At 45.9% G+C, this 27,463-nt stretch overlaps 2 protein-coding genes across 3 annotated transcripts; one reads left to right on the top strand and one right to left on the bottom strand.

Annotated features, from left to right (window-relative positions):
- Positions 1–266: 266 nt before the first annotated feature.
- On the bottom strand, positions 267–3,322 carry CETN2 (centrin 2). Its single transcript, XM_079765840.1, has 6 exons — positions 3,295–3,322; positions 3,021–3,167; positions 2,268–2,438; positions 1,876–2,004; positions 1,229–1,366; positions 267–824 (listed from the first exon to the last, which is right to left on the bottom strand). The coding sequence occupies exons 1-6, from the start codon at positions 3,295–3,297 to the stop codon at positions 735–737; spliced, it is 678 nt and encodes a 225-aa protein (XP_079621966.1). The 5' UTR covers positions 3,298–3,322; the 3' UTR covers positions 267–734.
- A 225-nt stretch (positions 3,323–3,547) lies between these two features.
- Positions 3,548–27,071, top strand: NSDHL (NAD(P) dependent 3-beta-hydroxysteroid dehydrogenase NSDHL). Of its 2 annotated transcripts, none has more exons than XM_079764870.1 (9): positions 3,548–3,706; positions 6,984–7,121; positions 8,916–9,030; positions 13,336–13,494; positions 16,450–16,596; positions 19,643–19,771; positions 21,931–22,073; positions 23,838–23,940; positions 25,694–27,071. In XM_079764870.1, exons 3-9 carry the CDS (start codon positions 8,959–8,961, stop codon positions 26,024–26,026), a joined length of 1,086 nt encoding a protein of 361 aa, XP_079620996.1. In that variant the 5' UTR covers positions 3,548–3,706; positions 6,984–7,121; positions 8,916–8,958; the 3' UTR covers positions 26,027–27,071. The 2 variants fall into 2 exon arrangements, with proteins under 2 accessions (XP_079620996.1, XP_079620997.1); XM_079764871.1 differs by having other exon boundaries at positions 8,921–9,030.
- The last annotated feature ends 392 nt before the right edge of the window (positions 27,072–27,463 follow it).

Genomic DNA, 27,463 nt, shown 5'->3' on the forward strand with positions numbered 1-27,463 from the left:
AGTCAAGACCAGTGGTCGGCAAACTCATTAGTCAACAGAGCCAAATATCAACAGTACAACAATTGAAATTTCTTTTGAGAGCCAAGTTTTTTAAACTTAAACTTCTTCTAATGCCACTTCTTCAAAATAGACTCGCCTAGGCCGTGGTATTTTGTGGAAGAGCCACACTCAAGGGGCCAAAGAGCCGCATGTGGCTCGCGAGCCGCAGTTTGCCGACCACTGGTCAAGACCAAAGAACTCACACTTAGAGAACAAAAGCTCAAAGTAAGAAATGCTTTATTTTAAGACAAAACAACTAGAAAAAACACATCCAAATGCAAGTGAGAGAGCTCACTGGATTTTTTTAAAAGAGAAAGGTAGAACCATAGTAGAGATATGCCTGCTGTTAGTGGTGACAAAGTTACAACATGTATTTTCCTGAGAAGTCTTTCTGTGGTGGCGTAAATGTGGGACTGCGTGACAAGAGCGAAGCAATATAAGGTAGAATGGCAAAGTAAGTGAAAGCTCTAATGTGCTCTTGTTCTTTTTTGGAGAATTAAAGGAAGCAGCAGGTCACTTCACAAAGAACTTATTGTCAAAGAACACTTGCAAAAGTTGAAAACAGATGTGAGGCTATTACTAAAGTATAACAGGGAGGTTAGTGGGGGAAAACATTTGTGTTCTCCAAAACCAGGTTTCACACAATAACAGGCACTAAAACTAATTGTGTGTGCTTAGAGTAGGAGAGAATACTCTCAATAAAGGCTGGTCTTTTTCATGATGTGCAAGAATTCTTGTTCATTGACTTCCCCGTCTCCATCTCGATCAGCTTCGTCAATCATTTCCTGCATGACAGTAAGGATTCAGGTTAGATTAATTCATAATGAAGCTAAAATGTGACCAAGCAATAGACTTTTCTAATACTACATGAATAGACAATTGTCCAAGGTTCCTGAAAAGTTATGTGGAATCTAAGTCATAATTTGTTATATATATCACCTAGAAGGGAGCTCGAGTGGATTCCTAAAGCCTAACATTGAAAGTAAAACTGTCCATGTGTGTATTTTTCTGGGAGCAGGATGCATAGGTTTGTCACACTACAAAAGGGAAATTAAGTGGTCAGCAGAGGGGCAAGAAAAAACACTAGTTTTCCTTCAAAGTGGAGCTCACATCAGACAAAATGTAACTCAGAAGAGTCACCCAGAGCTCCAAGCAGGAATTCTGGGTTCCAGACTGGTGTATTACAAACCTGAAGCTCCTCATCAGTGATGTTCTCACCCAACTCCGTGGCTACACGTTTGAGGTTGCTGAATGATATGGTCCCAGTTTCATCATCATCAAAAAGCTTGAAAGCTTTCAGGATTTCCTCTTTGCTGTCTTTCTCACACTTAAGAAGTAGAAGATAAAATACATGAGTAGGGAAACACTGCAGTTATTCACTACTGTATAATCCCTCTGCCCTCCCCTACATCGTTGCTTGGTCTTGGTGACAGCCTTTGTGACATAGGTCCTAGGAGATCAAACATCATTCAGGGTAGAAAAAGAGGACAAAGTCAATGACATTACAAACCCCAGAGGCTAAAAAGGAACTTGATAAAGTACTGCACTTAAAACATTCTTTCTATAGAAACCAAAGAGAAACTGGACTTGTTTTTAAAATATAGTAGGAAAGGGGTGCAGTTAAAATTAGAGGAAATACAGGAACTGCATCTTGTCAAAATGTGAGATACTGTAATATTGTTGGTGTTTATAGGTTTTATTGCTTGTGATTATCGTATTGACATACCAGTTAAAGAAAGACAATAGCAAAAGAGTGATAGCAGTAGTACCTTCACTACTTTACAGAGGGTAACATGACTTTTCCTGTGACTTTGTGGTCTTGATGAGCTAACTTACCATTTTTCGAGTTATCACAGTCAAGAAGTCATTGAAATTCATTTTTCCTGTCCCTTCCGTGTCAACTTCACTTATCATCTTCGCAATCTCTTCTTTCTTGGGTTCAAAACCCAGTGCTCTCATCACCACCTACAATGAAAACAGGAATATCTCAATAAGCACATGTAAATATAGCAAGAGCAAAAATGACAGTGTTGGGAGCATTAAGCCAGCATCTGCACGCATTTTATTGAATCAAACTTGCAGTAAAGATAGGATAACAGCACAGTGTATTCTTCCCTTGTTACTTTTTTCAGGGAGAAAAGGACAACGGGAGTAGAGTGGTGACAAGGAAAGAAGACAAAGAGACACAGGAAAGGAAAGGCAGCAGAGCAGGAATGTACAGGTCTTGCCTTAATTTCTTTAACATCAATGGTCCCAGTTGCATCAGTATCGAAGAGATCAAAAGCTTGACGGATCTCCTGTATCTGCTCCTTGGAAAGCTCCAGCTTAGCACTCACCCTTTTTTTCTGGGAAGATGATGATGCTGCTGCCATGTCTGCCTCCTTAACACTGCTAGAGGCCTTTAGATGGTTTACAAACACATAAGCACAATATTATGTAACGTAGCCCATATATTACATAAAATAAAGACAACCATATATGCTTTTAAAATACTTCATACCAACCAATCCCAAAGCTTTGCTTAACTGGAGGGATAATAGGGTTTACTGGGAATAACAATCTTTCCATGCACCTCTAACCCTCCCTCTTTTTTACTATTGTTTCTAGAAGCAAGGACCAGAAGCTAGCTAAGAACCAGAGTGTGGATAACTGTACAGATGACAAACATTCCCTGAATTCTAATTCTAGAATTTCCTTACAATGGCCACTCGCGGTACTCCGCTTCCCTCTAAGTATTCGTTCTGATTACTTCTAGATTTGGCTAAATATTAGTAAGTTAAGATGTACATTCTGTCAATATCGAATAATAAAACTCAATCCATTGGGCTCTGCCTTCCCCAAAAAGGTCAGAGCGTCTCCCGAATAGCCCTATATTTAAATTTCAAAATGAGCATTAATATCATAAACCTCCCCCCAAACACTGTGCGGAAACTTTGGTACTGCGAAGCGGCCGGGAGGCCAGGGTCTAAGAGGGATCAGACCTGTGGGGAAGCCGTGTCTTCTTTGCCTTGGAACAATTTTCGGAGAGGGCCAGGGACGCCCGTTGGGCGGGTGGGGGGCGGGTGTGGGTTAAGGGGAGGCAGGAACGGGGCACTGGCCCGGCTAGGAGGCTGGCGTTTCTTCAGGCCCTGTGGAGAAAGATAACACAAGAAGGAGGGGCGTGCCCGAAGCCGAGAACCGCGCGGGAAAGACTGAGAAGGGAACTGGGAAGAGCTCAGCCTGTGGGAAAGGAGCGCGATAGAGGGCAGCACTCACCATCTCCGACCAACTCCGCACCCGGTTGTTAGGGTAACCAATGTACACACAGTTAATGGGCGCAGTTCCCGTCACACCACGCGCGCAGCCCCGCTCCCCATTGGTGACGCGCTCGCCGCCGCCACTTGCCATTGGCGTAAGGCCTGGGTGGGCGGGACTAACCGACAAAGGCCCCGCCCAGGTTTGGGAGCGGCGCGTTCCTGGCGGATACCTGACCTCATTGGGCAGGGCCACGCCTCGTGCGTAGATTGGGTGAGCCCGTTCCTAGCCGAGCGGCTCCGGGTCTTAAAGGAGCCTCCACCGGTCCTTGGCTCACGCGGGCCGCGAGAAAAGGGTGGCGGCCAGCGACCACAGCTCTGTAGATGCTGGCTGCAGCCCTGCTGAAACTTTCAAGGGGAACGTCTACGGACGGGTAAGGGTCGCAACCTCTCCCTTGGAGGCTGCCTTGTGTTGACGACTGGGCGGGAAGGCTAGGGGCTGATTGGGGCAGACCTGGTTCGGGCTTTCTAGTCTGGCCTAAGACTGAATTAGGGTCAGAGGGCCTCACACGGATGAGAGAACCTTTTGTGTTGGAGTGCAGGGTACTCACAAGGAGACCCAGAAAGGGAAGGGACGTGCCGAGCATTGTCGCACAGGTTCTAACGACTGGGGCTTAGAAGCCGAATCCAGCTGAGGCTTTCTTTGAAGGGGTCCCTTTGAGAGTATCCCCACCCCCTCCAACACACACACACACACACACACACACACACACACACACACACACACACACCAGGTTCCAAGTGAGAATCACTTGAGTTCTTCCCTGGCTAAAGCAGCCCAGGAAGGTGGTTGGGGGCCTGGGAACGGACCTGGGAGGGAAGGAGATGTGAGCGAGCTTGAGAGGGAGAGGGCGTCACAATACACTCTTTTTGACACCCAGACAATAGAAGGCAGATAGGGAGGAGCATGCCAGGCGAAGACACTCTCCTGAGTAAAGTCACAGAGGAGTTTTGGAAGTGTGAGGCATGCTTGGAGGAGTATAAGGGAGCGGGTAGTATGCAAAGGGAAGCTGTAGCTGAGGAGTTGAAAGTGCGGGTCCGCCCTCCCCAACCAGCCCTGTGTTAAGAGCTCTAGGGCTCCACGTGGCTTTGAGCCCTTACCTGCTTCCCCTCTGGACATTGGGGCAGTATTTAGGGAGGCAGGACCCAGGGCAAAAGTTTCTCAGACTGAGAAAGGCCTGAGGTTTATTAGCATTCCTTAAATGCAAGTATTTACACACCTTCTGTCCTTTGCCCTCTTCCGCTTTGAACATGAACCGGGTCCAGACATTTTGGTCAGGTCATATATGATTTTTTTTTCTGTCCCCTCCACATTGACCAGCCTCTAAGTTCTACCCTTAAGTGCCATTTATTTCTTTTCTTCTTTTCCACCTCTGCCTGCTCAGCATCAGCCTCCCAACTAGTCCAAGTCCAAGTTCTCACCTTGGTCTGCAAGGCCTGGCATGACACACCCCCTCTTTTCCCCAGCCCCGGGACACTGGCTTCCTTATTGGGCTGCAAAAGCACAGTTACACTCCTACCTTAGAACTTTTGCTCCGGCTGTCCCTTCTGCCTGCTTGATCCACTTCTCCCCTCACCCTCCAGTCTTTGCTTCACTATTACCTTCTCAGTGAGCCACCCTAAGCTCCTTATTTAGCCCTGCAGCCCGCAGCACACCCAAGCCCCACATCTTGCTCTACTTTTTTTTCCCCACAGTGCTTATCACCTTCTAACCTACGGTACCTTTTACTTATTTATTTTGTCTTTATTGCCCATCCAGCAGAAGGTTAGCTCTTTGAAGGCAGGAACCTTTGTTTTGTTCACTACCAGCACACCAGTACCTGCAACAGTGAGGGGGACGCATATTAGGTGCTCAATAAATCTTGGTTGAAAAACTGGTGAGTAATCCCCCTGTTTCCTGCTTCTTACCTATTTAGTCTACCCGGTTCTATCAGGTTAATCTTCCCAGTGAGCAGCTCTGGTCAAGTCACCCCCATACTTTTAAACCTTCAGTGGTTCCCCTGGATACAGAGTCAAGTCCAGACTCAGCCTAGCATCTGAGCCTCCTGCCCAGTTTTATCCCTGCTAGTCTTTCTTACTTCGTGTCCCTCCACATCCTACTTCCCAGTCAGTCTGTAGGTGGCAGACAAGAAACAACTACAGGTTCTGCCTTGACTGTGCACCAGCTGTGTGACTTTAGGCAAGTCGCTTGACCTCTCTGAGCCTCAGTTTGTCCTCTGATGAATGAGACCAGGACTGTCTCCCTAACTGGATACAGGTTTTCAGGCAATATTAGTTCTTTTCTCTGATTTGCTCCTGTCATTCCATCTACCTAGCATGCCTGGAGCCTTAGACTTGGCTAAAATCCGTTATCCATACTGCAGCCAGAGTGATCTTTTTGATCTTAACACTCACCCCGGCTTACAACTTCCAAGGGCTCCCCCATTTCCTCACGTAACTCCTTAATCTTGCATGCTCTCAGTTTTGCTCCCAATCTTTGTATTATTTTTTACAATCCTCAGTCAAGGATGTGGTTTGTTTTGTTATTTTTTGTTTGTTTGTTTTTAGAGAGAGAGGAAGGGAAGGAGGGAGGGAGAGAGAGAGAGAGAGAGAGAGAGAGAGAGATTGTGCAGTTGCCTCCCATATGCTCCCTGACTGGAGATCGAACCCACAACCTTTTTGGTGTACAGGATGATGCTCCAACCAGCTGAGTCACCCAGCTAGGACTTTGCTCCCAATCTTGCTTCATACCATGACACTTGTCATACTTGCCAGAGCATGCTGGCTCTGTGCCATTACCTCATCATTCTCACCATGAGCCATGGAATGTCTTTTAGGACACCTACCCCGTCCACTTGACTCACTCCTTCCGGGCCTTGAGAGCTCAGCTCAGGGATTGCCTTCTGGACAAGGCTTCTTGCTCTGGGGTTACCCTCAGCAGAGCTCAAAGGCACTTCTGCATTGCTCTCCTAGGTCTGTTTCTCACACTGGGTGGTGGGCTCCTTATGCAGGTTCTGCTTGGTAGTGGCCAGCATTCGGTGCCTTGTGAGCGAGGGAATGTAGGAACAAGTGAGCTGACACACCTGGGTGCTCTTTTACAAGCTGCAGCTCCCTTTTACCCCTGGGGCTTGTTTGGGCTCCACCGCAGCAGCTCCGAGGTCAGCAGGAGAGATTGCTGCCCTCCAGGTGAAGTCTCTTAGACCAGCCACAGCAGCGCAGTTCAACCCAGACTCCCTTCCAGGCTCTTTGCTGGCCCTCCAGGGGCTCACAGCCTAATGGGCCAAGACAGACGAGGGAGGAAAGGTATAAACCAGTGTGCAAAGTGATAGGATGGGGCTAAGGTAGCTGCTAACCTTTCTTAGGGACGGAGAAGGGGTTTCACAGCGGTGACAGTTGAGCTAGGCCTTGAAGGATGAGGAGGAGCTCACCATGGAGCAGAGAGGGAACAGCATATGGTAAAGCTCACAGGCATGCTGTTGGCTTTCCCAGTGGCCACCATATATTCAAAGCCAGGGCTTTTCTGTGTCCTAAAAGTAAACAGATAAGCAGAGAGATGGATGACTGACAGATACATACAGATACCTCTGGTCTGTGAAAGGACAAGGAGGGAATATATTCATCTTTCCCTGTCTGGTTTGAAATGGACAGACTATCCCTTCCTTTTCTCTCCAGGACTCAGCCGTGTGGAAGTTGTCCCAGCAGAAAGGAGAAAATCGGCTTCACTCACTCCTCTCTTCATTGGATCCCGTCAGCAGCCCTCCTCCTCTTGCCCAGAAGTTGAGTGAAGCACTTGGATTTCACCAATAGAAGGTAGCTCTCTTTTCCTAGATTCTTTGCAGCCTAACACTTTGTCCCAGTGTGTAGAAGCGCACACATATACTGGTTTTTAATGGATTCAGAGATCTGCCATGTTAAAGGAGAAAGACTTCAGGCTTCTGATTTGTGAACTTGAACAATCAGCCTCTCACACATTGCTCTTTGGGGGCTTATTTTCCCATTCAGAACTGTTCTGAGTGAATGTGCGGTAAAGTAGAACTGAAAATTTACCATTTTCACCATTTTCAAGTGTACAGTTCAATGGCATTTAGTAGATTCACATTGTTGTGCAGCCATCACCACATTCCATCTCCAAGAATTCTTTTCATCTTGTAGAACTGAAACTCTATTATATCTACTAAGCCAGTGGTTCTCAACCTTTCTAATGCCGCGACCCTTTAATACAGTTCCTCATGTTGTGGTGACCCCCAACCATAAAATTATTTTCGTTGCTACTTCATAACTGTAATTTTGCTACTGTTATGAATCGTAATGTAAATATCTTTGTTTTCCGATGGTCTTAGGCTCTACAGCAGCGGTTCTCAACCTGTGGGTCACAACCCACAGGTTGAGAACCGCTAGCAGGATGGCCTTTTTATATATATGCCTTTTTATGTATATAGCACATTTTCTTCATTTATCTGTCGATTATATTTAGGTTATTTTCCATCTTGGCTATTGTGACTAATGCTGCAATAAAGCTTAGGAGGGCTCATCTCTTTGAGATCCTGATTTCAATTCTTTGGGGTATAGCACAGAGGTGGAATTGCTGGATAATATGAAAATTCCATTTTTAACTTTTCGAGGAACTTCCATACTGTTTCCCATAGCAGCGGCACCATTTTATATTCCCACCAATAGTACACAAGGATTCCTTTTTTCACATTCTCATCAGCATGTTATTTTCTGTTTTGGGTTTGCTTTGTTTTATAATAGCCATCCCACTGGGTGTGAGGTAGTATCTCATTGTGGTTTTGATTGGCATTTTCCTAATGATTAGTGATGTTGAGCATCTTTTCCTGTGCTTGTTGGCCATCTGCAATGCCTTTTTCGGAAAAATGTCTATTCAGTCAGACCTATTCTTGGTGTTCATTTTAACCTGAGCATATTATCAATTAGGGGATTAAGGTGGGTGGGTTGTCAGTGGGATCTGGTTCATTCCTCAGGATAGTCTTGGGTACCCCAGCCCCTAGAGACAACTACAGTATAACCAAAGTTCTTACCTGGCTCATAGTATTTATACACTTTAAAATAATCTGTATATAACTTGATACAACATAGATTTTATGTCGTTTTTGTTTTCACAAGAGGCTGGTTTGCTGAGGATCGCATGAGACTTGTTTGAATGGTGTGGATCCATGTGGGCAGGACAGGTTTCTTCTTTTCCCTCCTAAATCCCCGCCTAGAGATGGAGGGGAGACAGACTTTAAAACTTCTTGCTTTTCTAGTAGGGCAGGTGGGCTATGTAATTGGCAACTGTGCTATTTGAATTGCAGGACTGTGAAGAATACTTGTGTGGATTTCCTGGGGCTGCTGCAACAAATGACCACACACTGTGGGGCTTAAAACAACAGACATTTCTGCCCGGCAGGCATGGCTCGGTGGTTGCGTGTCAACCTAAGAACAAGGAAGGAGGTCACGGTTCCATTCCTGGTCGCCACATGCCCGGGTTTTGGGCTCGATCCCCAGTAGGGAGCGTGCAGGAGGCAGCCAATCATTGATGTTTCTATCTCTCTTTCCCTCTCCCTTCCTCTCTGAAATCAATAAAAGCATTTTTTTTTTTTTAAGAAAAGAAGGTTTCATCACAAACAGGACCATATTTGGAGCTGAAATGGAACAAGCAGTTGGCGAACCAAAGAGAGACCAGATCACAGGGACACATTTGACAGAAGACATTCTAAAAGTGAGTACTGACACAAGAAAGGTTAGCCCAAACCAGATAAGGGCAAAGTCAAGCACATACATACCAGTAAGCCATTGATAATTAGCTGTGGGTTAAACATTATATTTGGTACACTTATTAAATCAATTAATGTTGAATATTATTTTTCTAGATAAGATAGATATCTTTATTTAAGGTATCAGCTCCTGCTGTGTACCAATGTGAGAACCTAGTGGTTTAAAACAACACCCATTTCTTTATTCACGATTCTATGGTTTGGGCTGGGCCCTATTGGGGAGTCCGTGGCTGGTCTCCCCTGGGCTCACTCCCAAAGCTGCAGTCATGTGAACTTCCTGAGGTGTATGTTCCAGATGGCCTCACATGCCTGGCAGGAACTGCTGTCAGCTGGGTACCTCAGTTTGCCTTCATTTGGGCCCAGCAGGCTAGACTAGGCTTCTGAGTGGAATGGCAGAGGCCTTCCTCTGGGGTGACAGGGTCAATAGCAAGGCCTCCCAGAGATTTTTCCATTCACTTTTAATGAATGCTGATGCTTCAGAAATGTAATCATGCCAAGCTAAAATGTGTTTATATCAAATGCTAATAAAGGAGAACTCCCGTGAGCCACTGCATCCCCCTGGTTGGGGGGGTCGAGCTCAGAGCGAAGCCTCCTCTGCGCCCCTGGAGTTGAAGGTTCATCTTAGATTCTGTGTTCAGACAAACTAGCAGAGTCACGTGCCAGCTGGACTTCCTCATTTGAATAAATTAGGATTTTACGGATACTCAGCAATCAAAAAAAAAAAAGCCTAGATTCCAATGGTTCTATCAAAGGTTGTTCTTGCTCATTGATTAGCACTATAGAAAGTAAAAGTAATACATGTAAACTACTAAAATCAAAAGAACACTTTCATCTGAACTTATTTATACATTCTGTGTGAGACATCTCTGAAAAACAGGGGAAAAAAAGGTTGAAAGAAACCCCGTGGCCTAGACATTCTCTTATCTCAAGATCATACTGCAATTAAAATAGGATGTCTAGATGGATTTCTTTCCTATTAACACTCTCTCTAGAGCAAGAGTTTTGTTTTTGAAATACAAATTGGAAATCTTTAAATCACCTGTGATCCCGAACTAGATAACTTTGGGTTAGGAATATCTTTTGAAATGTGAAAGAAGTTCATACTAAAGTAGTTAGGAGCAGTAGATAGATAGATATAGATATACAGATGGACAGATAAAGTAAAGATTGGTCACTTTTTTATATTTTTGTCAATTACAAGTGACATACACTATTCTGTTGGTTGCGGGTCTACAGCATGGTTATTGGACATTTATATGACTTGTGGGGGGATCACCCTGACAAGTGCCCATCTGGCACCATGGGCAAGTATTGCAATGTTGTTGACTGTATTCCCTGTGCTGTAGCCAGCATTACCTATTATAGCCGAGATGTGGAAGCAAACTAAATGTCCATCAATAGACGAATGAGTAAAGAAAATGTGGTAGATATATAAAATGGGTCCCTTCTTGGTTTGCCTTACTATATTTAGCCTTTCTTTTTGTAAGTTTAAAAGATCTATACCTGGATTTGCTTACGTTTTTTTAAGAATGTTTGAGAATATATATCACAGTGAATCAGAAAAAGAAAAGAAAAAAAAACTTGTTGGTTGGGCGTCGTCCCCTGAACCAAAGGGATGCTGGTTCAATTCCTGGTCAGGACATGTGTCTGGTTGCAGGCTCCGTCCCCAGTGGGGGGCTTGCAGGAAACAGCCAATTGATGTTCCACTCTCACATTGATGTTTTTCTTTCTGTCTCCCTCTCCCTTCTTCTCTCTCTAAAAATCAATAAAAAATATTTTTAAAAAAAGAAAAGAAAAAAATACTCTCTAAGATACTGATTTTATAACTCCCCTCAGTAACCCATTCTTGAATTTCATTACCTGTTTCCAGTCTGGAGTTTTATTCTTCCTTCTAATACATGTTCCTTGTCCATTATACCCACTTCCCCTGCATTGTTTCTCATGGCCATGAAGAGTGGTTATTTCACCTGATCTCTAACTGCGTGGCATTATAGGTGTGATGAAAGACATCGGCCCCGCTTTAGACCCAGGCGGACTTTGCGGAAACCTAGAGCCGTGGTCGGCAAACTGTGGCTCGTGAGCCACATGCGGCTCTTTGGCCCCTTGAGTGTGGCTCTTCCACAAAATACCACGGCCTGGGCGAGTCTATTTTGAAGAAGTGGCGTTGGAAGAAGTTTAACTTTAAAAAACTTGGCTCTCAAAAGAAATTTCAATCGTTGTACTGTTGATATTTGGCTCTGTTGACTAATGAGTTTGCCGACCACTGACCTAGAGAAATCAATTAGAGAAGCAGGGAGGATCAGAGTTATTTGAGAAAAAAAAAAACCTGAACTTGGGAGGAGGGGACGAGAGAGGATTGCCAAAAACAGGACTGGATGGGATTAGTGTTTAATTTGCCTACGCCCTGGGAATATCTTAGAAATTTCAGTCAAGGTGCAAGTTATTGAGCATGATATGATTACATGTATGTGGGAGTAATCAAAACAGTGTAGGCAAGACTGAGTTGAAAAGATCATTTGGTGGGAGTGGCATAGGGAGGCCTGGACAAATGATGCCAAAGCTCCAGAGCCTTCTGCAGATGCCCAGTGGATCCCAGTAAAAATGTCATTCCTAATGGGACACCAGGGTGGCAGCAGTGGGTCTATAGAAGGGGCCCTGGCACCCCTGGAGTCTCCTGCATCTCCGTTGTTTAGGTATGTAAGGAATAAGTAGGGGCGTTTGCTTGTTTGTGCTTAATCAAGAACAGAATTTCTTTAAGATTTTTACTTCCTAGACCCCAACTTTGATTTACTGTACATGAGCTTAGGAAAAATGGGGGTTTGTCATCTTAAGGAAGTCCAGATTTGGTTTTAGAAAGACCCGAAAGAGAGGAAGGATATCACAGGTCCTCCTTTGGGCACACTTGTAGCCGGTGTAATAAACATGCAGCAGCCACAATTTTGCATTGACTCCATGGAGTGAGAATATTTAAGTGCTCTGTCCTTCCATTATTTACCAGAGGTGGAATTTAACTAAGAAAGTGTCCATGTTGCAGGAGCTGAGATATAAAGATTAGAGCTCTTTTGCCCGACCATGGTGGCTCCGTGATTGAGCATTGGCCTATGAACCAAGAGGTCACAGTTCAATTCCAGGTCAGGGCACATGCCCGAGTTGTGGGCTTGATCCCCAGTGCAGGGCACGCGGGAGGCAGCCGGTCAATGGTTCTCTCTCATCATTTATGTTTCTATCTCTCCCTCTCCCTTCCTCTCTGAAATCAATAAAAATATATTTAAAAAAAAAAAAAGACTAGAGCTATCCCAGATTCATTGACCTCCTCGGAGCTCAGAGAAGGAAAAGCAAAGCCCTGGGCCTGGCTAACAGATCACCCATCTTCATGGAAGCCCCACCAGCAGATGCCATTGGATTATAACAGTCTTGGACATACTAAGGCAAGAAGGGGTTAGGCAGTGAGCCCAATGCCACCCAGCTCAGCCCCATAGGGTCAGGGAGAAAAAGGGCCTGACTTTCTATTACAAGTATGAAGACTGGGCTCTCCTCTTTCTCATGTTTTAAGTGCACTCTGATGTTGAGTGGGAGCATGTTTTGTTTTTTGTTTGTTTTGCCTTATAAGTGCCCAGAAATCAGCTACCAGAAGCAAAATGATATCACTTGTTTTTTTTTTTCATATTGTCCAGTGTTTTATGTGTGTGTGTTTTTTAATATATTTTTTATTGATTTCAGAGAGGAAGAGGGAAGGAGAGAAGGATAGAAACATCAATGATGAGAGAGAATCATTGATCGGCTGCCTCTTGCAGGACCTCCACTGGAGATTAAGCCCGGAACCCGGGCATGTGCCCTGACCAGGAATCGAACTGCGACTTCCTGGTTCATACGTCTATGCTCAACCACTGAGCCATACCACCTGGGCCATATTGTCCAGTTTCGATCATAAGGGGTGTAAGTTCTTTCAGAGCTGACTCCTTTTCCTTTCACTGAACACACAGCAGATATTGGGTCATCAGTGCAGCCAAAGTCTTTCTCAGTCTCATTTGCTCTCGCTCTTCCCTCCTCACTGATCCCGGCAGAGGAGGTTGCCACTGGGGATACAATACCAGAATTCTATAAAGCTTCTAACTTGGTTCAAGAAGGGTTTCAAACAAACAAAGAGATGGACCTGCCATCTCAGTGGCTCATGACGTGCGAGTTCAGGCTCTTTGTAGGTTCCAGTTCTCACCGCATCTGTGCCCCCTGCTGTCTCTCTCTCTCCACAGGCCAAGAAGTGCACAGTGATCGGAGGCTCTGGGTTCCTGGGGCAGCACATGGTGGAGCAGTTGCTGGCAAGAGGCTACACCGTCAATGTGTTTGATATGCGGCAGGGTTTCGACAACCCACAGGTGCAATTCTTTCTGGGGGACCTCTGCAGCCAACAGGTAATGGGCCACCCAGCCTTACCGATTTCCCATCGGCCCCAAATGGAAAGCGGTGGACTTCCCCTGCTCAGAGGCTAGGCACATTGTTGTTCCAAAAAGTGTTTATTTTGAAAAATATTAAAGTTAGAGGAAAGAATTTGACACCCACCCACATTCTTACTCCTCAGAATGAATAACTGTCATTTCTGTCCCTACTACTTCACTCTGCCGTGGTAGTGCAAAAGCAGCCTGGGCAATACATGAATGAATGGGCATGGCCATGTGCCAATTAAACTTTATTTACAAACAAAGTTGACCATGGACTGTAGTGTAGCTGGTAAGCTGCTACTCCAGAGTGTGTACCCAAAAGTACAATTCTGGGGGTTTTAAATTTATTTATTTATTTATTATTTTAAAAAAATGTTTGTTTTTGATTTTAGAGAGGAAGGGAGAGAGAGAGAAACATCAGTGATGAGAGAATCATTGTTTGGATACCTCCTGCATGTCCCACACTAGGGATTGAGCCTGCAACCCGGGCATGTGCCCTGACCAGAATTGAACCGTGACCTCTTGGTTCATAGGTCGACGCTCAACCACTGAGCCATACCAGCAGGCTGCCAGGGATTTTTAAATTTTTTATTCAGATATAAGTCACATTCCATAAATTTTCCATTTTTTAAGTATACAATTCAGTGGTTGTTAGTATATTTATAAAGTTGGGCAGCCGTCATCACTAATTCCAGAACGTTTTCATCACCCCAAAATAAAACCCCAGGTGCATTAGCTTCCCATTTCCTCTCCTCCTCACCCAGCCACTCATCTTCTGTCTCTGTGGATGTGCCTATTCTGGACATTTCATACACATGTAATTATACAGTGCTTGTCATTTTATGACTAGCTTCTTTCACTGAACATAATGTTTTCAAGCTTTACCCAGGTCAACAAGAGTATTAATATTTTGAATTTTGTTAGATTTTGCCAAACTGCTTGACAAAGCTGCTACGTTAATTTTCATCCCCACCAGCAATGTGGGAATACTCCCATTGCTGCACATCCTTACCAACACTTGGTACAGTTAGTCTTTTTGGTGTCACTGTTAGGCAATGCTTAGTCACATGTCCTCCCTTGTTTGGGAGTGAGAATGAGATCATCAGTGAATGCTGAAATCAGTTGGTAGAAGGTTGCTGGGGAGGAAGCTATTCACATAGTCTCAAATGATCACCCCACTGAATCTTTTAAAAAAAATTTTAATCTTCACATGAGGATATTTTTTCAGTTGATTTTCAGAGAGAGTGGAAAGGAAGGGGGAGGGAGATAGAGAAAGAGAAACGTCAATTGCCTCCCACACATGCCCTGACCTAGGCTGGGGATCAAACCTGCAATCCAGGTATGTGCCCTTGACTGGGATTGAACCCTTGACCCTTCGGTGTGCAGGCCGACACTCTGAGGCACGCCAGCCAGCGCCCACAAATTACTTGTTAATTACACAAAGAAAGAGGTACCTTTTTTATGGCCAGAATCTGACAGCCATCACCTTAGCCAAGTGATCAAAGCCAACATGCCAAAGTATTAGGCCTGAATCTAATCACGAGGAAACAGATTAATCCAAATTGAGGGGCACTCTGAAATAACTGGCTTGAAAAGTGAGTGTTCCAAAAGACAAAATAAATAAATAAATAAATAAGATAGGGAGATTATTCCAGATTCAAAGACCTGGAAGAGGTACGAGGACTAAATACAATGTGTGATCGATCCACGATTGGATCCTAGATCCAAATATGAAAATGGCTATAAAGGACATTATTGGGACCATTGGGGAAATTTAGATATAGACTAATTATTGGACAAGAGTGTCCTATCTGTTACATTTCTGTGTGTGATCATTGTTTTGTGGTTATTTAGGAAGATGGCATTGTTCTTAGGAGATGCTAGGTGAATAGTTTAGAGGCAAAGTAGCCTGATGTCTGTAACTTACTCTCTAATGGTTTCAGAAAAAAACAAACAAACAAACATATGTCTATGCATATCTACATAGAGGGAATTGCGACACAATATTAATAATCAGTGAATCTAGGCACATAATTCATGGGCGTCTTTGTCTTGGTGATGTTAGCATCTATTGATGGTCATTCTTAGATCTTATTACTTAATTAAGGCTTTGCCAAATGGTGACGTGCTATCATTCTCTCTTTGTTTCTTACCTCAGATCTTTGTAACTTATGCAGATTAAATGCGTGACTCTTTCCCTTTATTTACCAGTTTGCAGAAGGAAATTGTATTATACTGGTGATCAAATTGTCCCTTCTTTGGCCAGTGAGAGACTTTATAAACTGGCTTTTAGTCCTTTTAGCAGGACCTCAGGAGTCTTGGCGAGCTTTCTTGCTTTCCAGTATGACAAGGTGTTGCTGGCTCATCTCATCTATTTCCTGCCCCAGATCTGCAATCAGGCATTGCTCTGGGGACCTCTGGTTCCTCTTAGCAGTAAATTAAACATACCTGTTTTCAATTCCTTTTAAGGTTGTTGTTTTATGTCTAGTTTCACAGAAAAGAATACTCCTGTATATTGGCCATTTACACTGTCTTTCATGGTGTGGGACTTTTTCATATGATTTATAATTTGTGTCTATAAGCTCATCTTCCCCAGAAGTTTTACCCTCAGGTGTCCTGAATCATGCCCTTACCCCATGGCACAGATGTTGCCTCTGGCCAGGTCCCACAGGCTTCTGATGCCCCAAACTGGTTTTTATTAGGGACCAGTTAATGGGGAGGGGGTAATTAAAGGGACAGCATTGTTTCTTTCGCATGTACTGCTGCATTGTTTGAATCTTTTACAATGAGAATGCATTTCTTTGTTAACTGTAGAATTCTAAAAGGGCAAGACACCTATGCGCCACAGATTGGAGAGTGGGAATGTGAGGAGGCTGTTTACTTGTGCAAGGCAGGAGTGATTTGTTTTGTCTTTGTTTGCTTTTCCAGGACTTGTACCCAGCTCTGAAAGGTGTAAGCACAGTTTTCCACTGCGCATCACCCCCACCATCCAGTAACAACAAGGAACTCTTTTATAGAGTGAATTACATTGGCACTAGGAACGTCATTGAAACTTGCAAAAAGGCTGGGGTTCAGGTAAGGGGAAGGCTGGAGTGAGTGCTGTCACACATTTCTGTGCATGAGTCTGTGCCTGGCCCTCTCTTCCACTCCGTTGGCCTTTGTCTGTGCTCAGGCCACTGTGCTCTGCCTTAATTCGGTGAGTCTAAGGATGCATCTCAGTGTGGGGTAGGACAAGTCACCCCCAACCGTGTTCTACAGAATTTGCTTGGTCAACCTTAGCCCTTTCCTCATTCATATACTTTTTTAAAATGTTTTTAAAATTGATTTTAGAGAGGAAGGGAGAGAAAAACATTGATGTGAGAGAGAAACTTCCATCAGTTGCCTCCCATACATGCCCCAACCGAGGATCAAACCCGCAAACTGGGTATGTGCCCTGACTGGGAATCAAACCGGCCCCCTTTCAGTGTACGGGATGATGCTCCAACCAACTGAGCCACACGGGCCAGGGTTCATCCATATACTTTTTAGGATCAGTTTGTTGAGTTAATAAAGCCTACTGGAATTGTTATTATAATTGTATCAAACTTAAAGGTCATTTGGGAAAGAATTGACATGCTTCCAATATTGAGTCTTCCTATGCATAAATACATGTGATCTCTCTTTATCTCTCTAATGCCTTTTGGTAGAGTTTTATACTTCACTAGGGGCTCGGGGCACAAAATTCGTGCACTGAGGGGGTGTCCCTCAGCCCAGCCTGCCCCCTCTCACATACTGGGAGTCCTCAGGGGATGTCCTATTGACGGCTTAGGCTCCGTGGGGAGCGGGCCTAAGTCACAGTCTGGCCTCCCTTTGTGGAAGGCAACCAGGCTGATCAGGGGAAGGCACCAGCCCCATCACCCCGCTGCTGCAGCCACTGCCAGTCACCACAGCCACCAAGGTGTTTTCATCAACACGGACTCCAGTCCCTTCACCATGGAAAAATGACAACTTTCTTTAGGCATTTTCAAGATGTGTCTTTCATAGGATATGACATTTCTTTCTTTATTTTTTTTTTATCCTCACCTGAGGATACGTTTCCATTGATTTTTAGAGAATGTGGAAGAGAAAGGGAAAGACAGAGAGAAACATCAAAGTGAGAGGAACACTTTGATTGGTTGCCTCCTGCATGAGCCCTGACCTGGGCCCCAGCCAGTGGGGAGCCTGCAACCTAGGTACATGCCCTTGATGAGAATCGAACCTGGACCCTGCGGTTGGCAGGCTGAGGCATTATCCACTGACCCAAACCGGCTAGGGCAGGATATGACATTTCTTAGCCCTCCAGCAGCTGACCTTCGTTTTTTTCTCCAGGGGTGTGGTGGAAAAAACCTAGATCACCTTTTTGGATTCTTATTACCCAAGTTACTAAGAATATTACCAGTGGCATACAGGGAGCTTAGCCAATGAGCGGTCAGAAAAGGAGTTTCCTCTATAGTTCACACCGATCGCTGGCTCGGCCCCTGCCCAGGCCCTAAAACCTCTGGCCGAGGCTTTAGGCCTGGGCAGGGGCCCCCCAGCTCCCTCCGATCACCAGCTCGGCCCCTGCCCCCTCTGATCGCTGGCTCCGCCCCTGCCCAGGCCTAAAGCCTCTCACCCAGGCTTTAGACCTGGGCAGGGCCCCCCAGATCCCTCCGATCGCCCCTGCCCCCCAGCTCCCTCCGATTGCCGGCTCCACCCCTGCCCAGGCCTAAAGCCTCTGACCCAGGCTTTAGGCCTGGGCAGGGGCCTCCCCTCGGCTCCTATCACAGGCTCGGCCCTGCCCAGGAGCCCACGCGGGGCCTACCTCCAAGTGACCTGGCTGCCGAGGATGGTCCTGGGACCCAGGCCACTGGCGCCTACATATGCAAATTAACCGCCATCTTTGTTGGGTTAATTTGCATACTCACTCTGACTGTGGGCATAGCGGAGGTATGGTCAATTTACATGTTTGTCTATTATTAGGTAAGATAGTGGTTTTTTACATCTTTTGAAAAATTTATCCCTATGTTCTCATTATAGTTATTGAAATATCTTTTACATCACATTTTCAATTGCTAGTGTATAGGAACACAGTTGATTTTTGTATATTGATTTTGTACTCAGCAACTTCGCTGAACCCTTAACTTTAATATTCTCTGTACATTCATCGTGTTTTCTGTGTCCACATTTCTCATATCTGTGAATGGTGATAGTTTTGTTTCTTCTTTTCAAATTACAATACTTTTTTGTTTGTCTTATCCTAGGACTCCAGGATAGTGTTGAATAAAAGTGGTTAAGATATTATTCAAATTCAAGCCCGGCCAGTGTGGCTCAGTGGTTGAGCGTCAACCTATGAACCAGGAGGTCACATTCCATTAGCGGTCAGGGCACATGCCTGGGTTGCGGGCTCGATCCTCAGTAGGGGGCATGCCAGAGGCAGCAGATCAATGATTCTTTCTCAAAATTGATGTTTCTGTCTCTCCCTCTCCCTCTCTCTGAAATCAATATATATACACACACACACACATATATATATGAGGGGCTTAGATTCCTAAGATACTTTTAAAAAAAGATATGATTCAAGTTAATGATGTTCAGTGTTGGATGAGGTTCCTTTAATCAGATGGGCTGGGAGCTGGAGACCCTCATAAGAGAGCATCTTCCTTTTGAATAGTATTTCTCAAGTGGGCCTGGGTGCATGTGCTGATATGACAAGGTTGGTGTCAGAATCAGCAGGGGTATTTTTCAGACAGATCTCCCTCAGAGTTTGTGGGCTATCCTTCTGCCATGGAGAATCACTCCCATAGTGAGACACCATGAATAATGGAAGCCTGTTCTATCCCTCAGTTGTGATAGAAGATTTTTTAAAAATGTGAAATCTATATTAGAATGTAATGCCATAATGTGCCTAGGATCCTCATAGCTGCAAAAGACGGTGATCTTTGGATTATTTTAAGAAAGCTTGAAAAGTGAAGGCACTACAGTCATTAGTTTGTATAGTGCCTTGCATGCAAGGGTCATGAACAGGTACCATTTGATTCTCTTTTATCCACAACCATTGGAATGTTTAGTTAGGGATCATTCCTAACTCGTATATTTTTTTTCATCTTCCTTTCTCCTCTGCCAGAAACTCATTTTAACCAGCAGTGCTAGTGTCATTTTTGAGGGCGTTGACATCAAGAATGGAACTGAGGACCTCCCTTATGCCATGAAACCCATTGACTACTACACGGAGACGAAGATCTTGCAGGAGAGAGTACGTACCTGAGAGCTGGTTGAGTGCCAGGCGAGTGCCAGGAACATCTGAGGGGCTTAGATTCCTAAGAGAAATGTTTGTAAACATATGAAGTTAGTATTCTGAGGCCTAAGTACCTAACTTGGGAAGTAAAATTTGTGGGTGAAATTCAGTTTAAAAAATCATAACAAAATAGCTTCATGTGGCCAGACACTGTTCCTTTTACTGGAACTGCCTCATTTCAATGCCACAATGATGCCCTAAGGTAGGTACTATTATCATCATCAGATTACAGGTGAGGACAATTGATACCCAGAGATTCAGAAGCTCCCTGAGGCCATGCAGCTAGTAGGTGGTGGAACCTGGATTTAGCAGCAATCTGAGTTGAGTAACAGGCACCAAGCCTTCAGACTCCTGAGCTCTGGGGACCCTGACAACAGCTAGTTCCAAGGTTAATGTCCAGGGAGGACACTGCCATGAGGACAGCCTCAGCTGAAGGCCATGAATGCTCATCAGCCACAGACAGCTTGCCTTAGATGGGGCCCTGCGGGTTTACCTCTCCCAGGAGTTTGTAGCACACCACAGCCACTAAACCAGAGTTTAGTGTCCAATTGGCATGAGTCCCCCCGTACTACCTGAGGGCCTGCTACCGGTTTGCTATTACTCCAGCTCAGAAAGTCCCAGGAGAACTCATCTTCAGAGAGACACAAGGTCCTCCCCTATCCAGGGAGTGGAGGCCTGGCCTTTTGCAAGCTGGAGTCCTGTCCCTGCCCCTTGGAGCATAGAGAGCCTCACAGAACTCCCACCTTCTTGGACTTGACCGAGAGAGCACCGAAGCATCCAATGGGCCCTGTGCACTCACTCAAGACGCCTGGGACTTCCACCCTTTGTGCTTAGGAGCTGCAAGTGGCAGCTATGGCCCAGACCTTTGGTGTGTCACTTGCGCTGACTTTCGGTGCTCAATGGGAAAAAGCAAAGCCTGTAAACACCCAGAAGTAACCCACTAAAGCATCCTGTCAGCCGTTGTTGGCACACAGTAACTCACTGTCGGTGTTCAGACCTCCCAACATAGACAATGAATGTGGTATTGACTTAGGACCCCTTCACCTCTCTTCTTTTTAGTAACAGAGATGAGCCTTGGTAGAGGGCATTGGAAGGCTTATTTAGTCATTTCCCCCATTGCCATGGGGACCAGGGGCCTGGCGGGAAGAGGAGAGACAGCTCTGGGAATCTCATGCGAGGCTAATTCTTCACTGTTGGGCAGCTACAATGGTTCTAAACCCAATAAATCACTTCAACTCTCTGGGACCCAAATATATACAAAAATTTTGCCACTGTAGAGTAGAGATCCTAGGGTGAGGTGATAAACGATACTTACCAAGCGTATCACAGAAACAATTGGCAGGGCCATCTCATTTCATTAGCACACAGTCCTGTCAAGGTAGGTACTGGCACGTTCCCCATTTTTACCAATAACAACAAATCCTTTAGAAAGTTGTGTAACTTTTGAGGCGAAACCCGTTTCTCTGTACTTTATGCCCTTAAGTTCTAGTTTGTCCGTTAAGCCACAAAGAATGTAGATTTCCTCTCCTGCTGACAATGGATGACAGGAATAGTTGCTGCCTCCTCTTGAGTGCTTACTAGGTACTAGGCACTGCTCTGAGGACTTGACCTGTATTGACTGTCCTGTTTCTCCCATACCTTTCACCTTGTCGGGCCCTTTTTTGTGACCCACGTGGATTCATCAGAGCCCATTGCTGGGAGGTGGTGCTCAGCACTAGCCAGAGCAGCCCAAGACTGGCAGAAACGTGCCGTCAGCATAATAGAGCTTAAAGCCAGAGCCCCTTAGGTGGCAGCAGCCTCGTGGGAGGTTCAGGGCTGACTGGCTCACCGGAACCCCCAGATCTTTTCCACAAAATGCTGCCAAGGCTCATCTTCCCCATTTTAGTCTTGTACCCAAACCCAGGCCTTTCTGTTTGATCTCACTGGTTTTGACCCAGCTGTCTCTCCTGCATTTTCCAATTTGGATGGTGGGGGTGGAGGGGTAGAGAAGTAGCCAGAATTATACCACTCATTGATACAGATCTTCAGCCCCGGGCAGTGGGCAGCACCTGTGTCCCCTGTGGGAGGTACTGCTTAGCTGGTACGGCACATCCACTGCTCCTTCTGCTCTCCTTCAGGAAGTCCTGGGCGCCAATGATCCTGAGAGGAATTTCTTAACCACAGCCATCCGCCCCCATGGCATTTTCGGCCCAAGGGACCCCCAGCTGGTCCCCATCCTCATTGAGGCAGCCAGAAAAGGCAAGATGAAGTTCATGATCGGGTAAGTCAGCCCATTGTTGCTTTTCTGCAAGATCCCCTGAACGCACTGTAACAAAGATCAGTTACATTCAGCTCTCTTTTTGTTGTTATTCCTCACCCAATGATATTTTTAGAGAGAGTGAAAGGGAGAGGGAGAGACAGAAACATCGATGAGAGAGAGAAACATCGATGTGGGAGAGACACATTGATTGGTTGCCTCCCACACGTGCCCAGACCAGGGCCGGGGATTGAGCCTGCAACTGAGGTACATGCCCTTGTCCAGGATCGAACCCAGGACCCTTCAGTCCACAGGCTGGATGCTCTATCCAGTGAGCCAGACTGACTAGGGCCAATTCTCTTCTTACGTGGCCTTCTCTATTGCCCTCTATGTTCATTTGCTGAGACTCCCATAGCAAATGACCCAGACTGGGGCCGGCGGTGGGGAGCGGGGGGAGGGTTGGAGTCTTACAACAACAGAAAGGAATCCTCTCCCAGTTCTGGAGGCCAGAAGTCTGAAATCCAGCCGTGGGCAGGATTGGTTCCTTCAGAAGATTCTGAGGGACAGTCTCGTCCAGGCCTCTCTCCCAGCTGGTGGTGGTGGCTGGCAGTGCTTGGAATTTCTTGGCTTAGATAGATGCATCACTCCAGTCTCTGCCTCCATCTTTGCATGATCTCTTTCTGTGTGTCTTTGTCCAAATTTCCCTTGGTTTGTAAGAACAGCAGCCATTGGATTTAGGGCCCATTCTACTCCAGTATGACCTCACCTAACCTTGATTACATCTGCAAAATCCCAAATAAGTTCCAAGGGGACATGAATTTGGGGAGGACACTATTCAACCTGGTACACTCTCTCCGGCAGGCTGGGAAATTATTGGTGTCCATGTTTGGAAATTGAGGGAACAGGCTCAGAGGGGAAAGCCTGACCCACGGTCAGGGGCCAGGCCCTCAGCTCTTGTTGCATCCATGAAGATAGGAGGCATTAACATTCCTTTTTGAGTAAGGTGCAGGTGGTGGGGCCTAGCAGGTAGTGGCAGTGTGGCTGGCTGCCTTCCCCAATACATTTACTTTACCTTCCTTCCTTCCTTCCTTTTTCCCCTTTTCTTCCTGTCTTTTTCTTGCTACCTTGCCTCCCTGCCTTTCATTTGGCTGCCCTGTCCTATTGCTTTGAGGGATTACACAGAGATGGTAGAAACACATGAGGCCAGAGCAAGGCATTAGCCCAGTGTGTCCCAGAAGGAGTTAGGGCTGCTGCCCAAAGTGGAGCTCAGAGCAGACGACACCAATGTTGGCCATACCGGGATGGGGCAGGCAGGGCACCAGGCTTTCCGATACATTAGTTGGCCCTTAAGTATCCCACTGCCTCTGAGGGCCCCAGGAGTCCTGGCCCCTTGCACATCTTTAACTGTTACAGATCTCAAGGTGAGTCTTTTAAAATGCTGAGACTCAGGCCCTAGCTGGTTTGGCTCAGTGAAAGAGCATTGGCCCGTGGACTGATGGGTCCAGAGTTTGATTCTGGTCAAGGGCATATACCTCAATTACAGGCTCGATCCCCGGCCCTGGTCAGGAGGCAGTCAATCGATGTGTCTCTCATACATCCATGTTTCTTTCTCTCTGTCTCGCCCCCTCCCAGTCGCTAAAAAAATCAATGGAGAAATATCCTGGGGCGAGGATTAATAAAAATAAAATAAAGTGCTGGGACTTGGGGGCAACCACAGGTCCATGTGCAGGGTCTCAGCATGCAGCTGAGTGCTCCCAGCCCAGTGTAACCACATCTGTATACCCACAGAAACGGGGATAACTTGGTGGACTTCACCTTCGTGGAGAATGTGGTTCACGGACACATTCTGGCTGCAGAGCACCTCTCCCAAGACACGGCCTTGGGTGGGAAGGTAAGGCACCTGCTTCTCTCAGCTCGACAATGGCTGGCCCACCACATGCTCCCCCTGCACGTTTGCCCATCTTCAGATTTCTTCTCTGTGTGATTGGATGCACTGGTACATCATTCCCTCTGTGATTCTGGATCCTGGTAGACCTGCTTTAAGATCCCATTGGCTTGAGGTTATGCCCCTATGGTCAGGAGTATGGCATCATGGCAGTACCATATTGCACAGGGGAGCCCAAGTCCAGAGGTGTGAGCTGCGGTTGAGAGATCCAGGACCTGGTTCTCTGGTTTTCGGGCCTGGTTCTTCGTGAACGTAACCTGACTGCCTACCTTGGACGTGGCTACTCCAGGCAGGGTCCCGTGAACATTGGTCAGAGTGTGTGCTATTCACCCTTCCTCCCATTCATTTCAAGTGTCTCCATTTTCCTCTCATCGTCCAGCCATGCTCATGCCTCTCACCCCACCTGAGGTGCAGATGTATCTGAATCTCCTGGCGTTTGGCATCCAGTGGGCAGGCTGGGCATGTGGGGGAGGTGAGCTCACCCAGAGATGAGAGAGCACATTTGGCCCCTCATCCTTTCCTCTCATTCCTGCCTTGGAATCCCTCCTATTTGGGCCTCATTTGTTTCTCCGGGACTTGTTCCATTTTCCCACTCATATAACTCTTGGGGTGGCTTTTGGTTTAGACCAAGCATGTCAAATTCAAAGGCTAACATGGGCCACATAAACAAGGTTTAAGTTTATGTGGACCACAAAAATACAAAAGCTCCAATTTTCATAGAAACGTAGGTTTATTTCGATAGAGACATGCTGAATACAAAGGGCTGAAATAAATGAGTCATCGTTAACATAAAATAATCAAATATTTTAATAAAAAGTAATATTTTTCTTGAACATGAACTTACCAGACACTGAATAACTGCACAATAAGCGTAACGCAAATCTATTTTTCTCGTTCTCCAAAAGCGAAATATTTCCTGTTGCGCACAGCAAACAAGTCAGTGCAAAACTAATGAGGTGGCCATCGGCTGCTAAAATATTCACTGCTAGTATTAGTGGAGAGAAATGGTGCGACTGCGCCGAAGGCGCGTAAGGGAAATGAATGCAACACGATTATAGTCATCAGTCATTAGCGAACATTGTAGTTCGTTATTAATAATTATGTATAACAGGATATTGTAAAAATTAAGTTATGAAATTTTTATTAAAACGTTTGTTACATACCGTTATATTGGCTGGGCCACAAAAATATTTATTGTGGGCCACATGCGGCCCGTGGGCCGTGAATTTGACATGCTTGGTTTAGACCAAACGCAGCACATTTGAGAAACTTAATATGACCCATTCATTGTGCCTGAAGATAAGAAGATTAATGTCACCATGCTTAACACAGTTACCAAATGAAATTAACAAACGTGCCTTCCCGAGTGCAATCTAAACTTCACTGTAAAGCTTGACTTACAGAGGAAATTTACACTGCCTTCCCTCTCTGCTCCTAAAGGGGCCCATAGCTGCAAATCCAAAGGTTGTCTGCCAGTAGCTGACACTTGTGGATTAGAGGACCACGGAAATGCTGTGATCTGCATGCGCTTAATATCCACCTCACTTTTGAGCTGCCCTGCAAAGGAGCTGTGGCGGGCAGGCAGACGGGGAGTGGCCACTGGTCTTAGGCTGAGCCAACAGCTGTGGCTGAACTCTGAGCATGGCCTGCTCATCCCTCCTTCTGCGGAGCAGTCTCTAACTTCTTGTTCTGTCTTCAGGCATTCCACATCACCAATGACGAGCCCATCCCCTTCTGGACATTCCTGTCCCGCATCCTGATAGGCCTCAATTATGAAGCCCCCAAGTACCACATCCCCTACTGGGTGGCCTACTACCTGGCCCTCCTGCTGTCCCTCCTGGTGATGGTGATCAGTCCTGTCATCCAACTCCAGCCCACATTCACCCCGATGCGGGTCGCGCTGGCTGGCACATTCCACTACTACAGTTGTGAGAGAGCCAAAAAGGCCTTGGGCTACCAGCCGCTGGTCACCATGGATGACGCTGTGGAACGAACTGTGCAGAGCTTCCACCACCTGCGGAGGGTCAAGTGAGGCCCCGGAGACTGGGCCCTCTCACCACATTCCGCCTCCAAAACCTCTCCTCGTGGATCAATACACTAACCTCCTTCAAGGGACTTTCTTCTGAGCTCAGGTACCTCCTGCCAGTTAGATAGGAGCACACCCGGCCTTCCCATGACCACAAGTGAAGCCTTAGTGGAAGCACAGGCTCAGACTTGGACCTTTAGCGGGCAGCTTTGTATTCTTCTGTTTTGTGTTCTCTCTCTCCCATCCCCCCTTTCTCCTGGGTCCTTATCATCCCTCTGTCCTTGTACATAATCAAGGAAGCTGTAGCAAAGAACCGACCCCGTTGCTAATTGAGGATGGAGAACTAGATTCATTTCCATGCAAACCAATATAAGAGTAGAAGCCACAGACTGTTTAAGGAGCCACATATTACAAACATCCTAGAGGAGAAACAGTTAGAAACACATGGTGAGACTGCAAGTGTACATTTTAAATAGAGTTTAGAGCAAACACTTCTAAAAAGCTTAAGCAACTGTAACCCTCCCCCTCAATCCCTCGTGGTTCCCCTCCTTATCCTTACATGCTTCCAAGATCTCCAAGGCCCAGCTGCAGTGCCTGTCTGCATTGTGGTTTTTTTTGTTAGTTTATTTTCTTCATAAAACATTCTGTCATGGTCACATTTCACTTTATCAACAGCGTCCCGTTGTCCTTAGTGGCACAGCGGTGATCTGTCCCCGTGGCATGCTCTTTCAGCTGTTTAGTGACTCTCCTGACATCAGACTGCTTGATGGTGTGGTATGGGAAAGGTCAGACAGAAAAGAGTCTCCTTTATCTGCTTGGAGTTTGGGCAGAAAGGGCACTTCGCGCATAGAACCCCTCACACAGAACCCTTCCAGCCAATTTCCAGAAGGCCTAGCGCATATAATGACTCAGCATTCTCTCTTTCCTGGTGATGTTCTGCTTACAGAACCTGGTTTCTTCTAAGACTAATTGACATGTAATCCTCAAGACCTGTTTTCTTCTCTGCTTTTGTCCAAAGTTGGGGAGGCTGGAATAAAGACATTGCACACGCCATTTGGTTTGTGTAATATGGGCATGATGCCCACCTGTGGAGAGACTGCTAAACTGATAGGGTAGGGGGTGTATAAACAGAAATAAGACAGTCTTTGCCCAAAGGCCCTTAAAAATAGATGAGTTAAGATACATTCACAATCCTGTGAAATACCAGGCAGGAAATGATACACTGGAGACAAGGTGGTGTAAGTTCAGAGGAAGGAGACATGGCTTCTAGCCAAGACCATCAAAAAACAACCTTTGTGAAAGAGGTAAGTTTTGAGTTGGACCTTGGAAGGATGGATAAGAGTCAGTAGGTAGAGGCTGTTAGGTGGCATTTCAGGCTTAAAGGTTGGGTTCACAATCAGTGGCTTGTCATAGTTTCATTAGTAGTGCGTGGTCTCTCTCAGA

Source organism: Cnephaeus nilssonii, assembly GCF_951640355.1.
Source record: "Cnephaeus nilssonii genome assembly, chromosome: X".
Taxonomy (NCBI): domain Eukaryota; kingdom Metazoa; phylum Chordata; class Mammalia; order Chiroptera; family Vespertilionidae; genus Cnephaeus; species Cnephaeus nilssonii.

What these genes read in the sequence shown, in the direction of transcription:
- CETN2 (XM_079765840.1), bottom strand. An exon ending in AAGACACGGCTTCCCCACAG is followed by an intron (nt 2,439 to 3,020) that starts GTCTGATCCCTC and finishes AACCATCTAAAG; the next exon opens with GCCTCTAGCAGTGTTAAGGA. An exon ending in TTGATGTTAAAGAAATTAAG is followed by an intron (nt 2,005 to 2,267) that starts GCAAGACCTGTA and finishes TTTTCATTGTAG; the next exon opens with GTGGTGATGAGAGCACTGGG.
- NSDHL (XM_079764870.1), top strand. Translation starts at nt 8,959, where the DNA reads ATGGAACAAGCAGTTGGCGAACCAAAGAGAGACCAGATCACAGGGACA. An exon ending in GGGACCTCTGCAGCCAACAG is followed by an intron (nt 13,495 to 16,449) that starts GTAATGGGCCAC and finishes TTGCTTTTCCAG; the next exon opens with GACTTGTACCCAGCTCTGAA. An exon ending in AAGATGAAGTTCATGATCGG is followed by an intron (nt 22,074 to 23,837) that starts GTAAGTCAGCCC and finishes GTATACCCACAG; the next exon opens with AAACGGGGATAACTTGGTGG.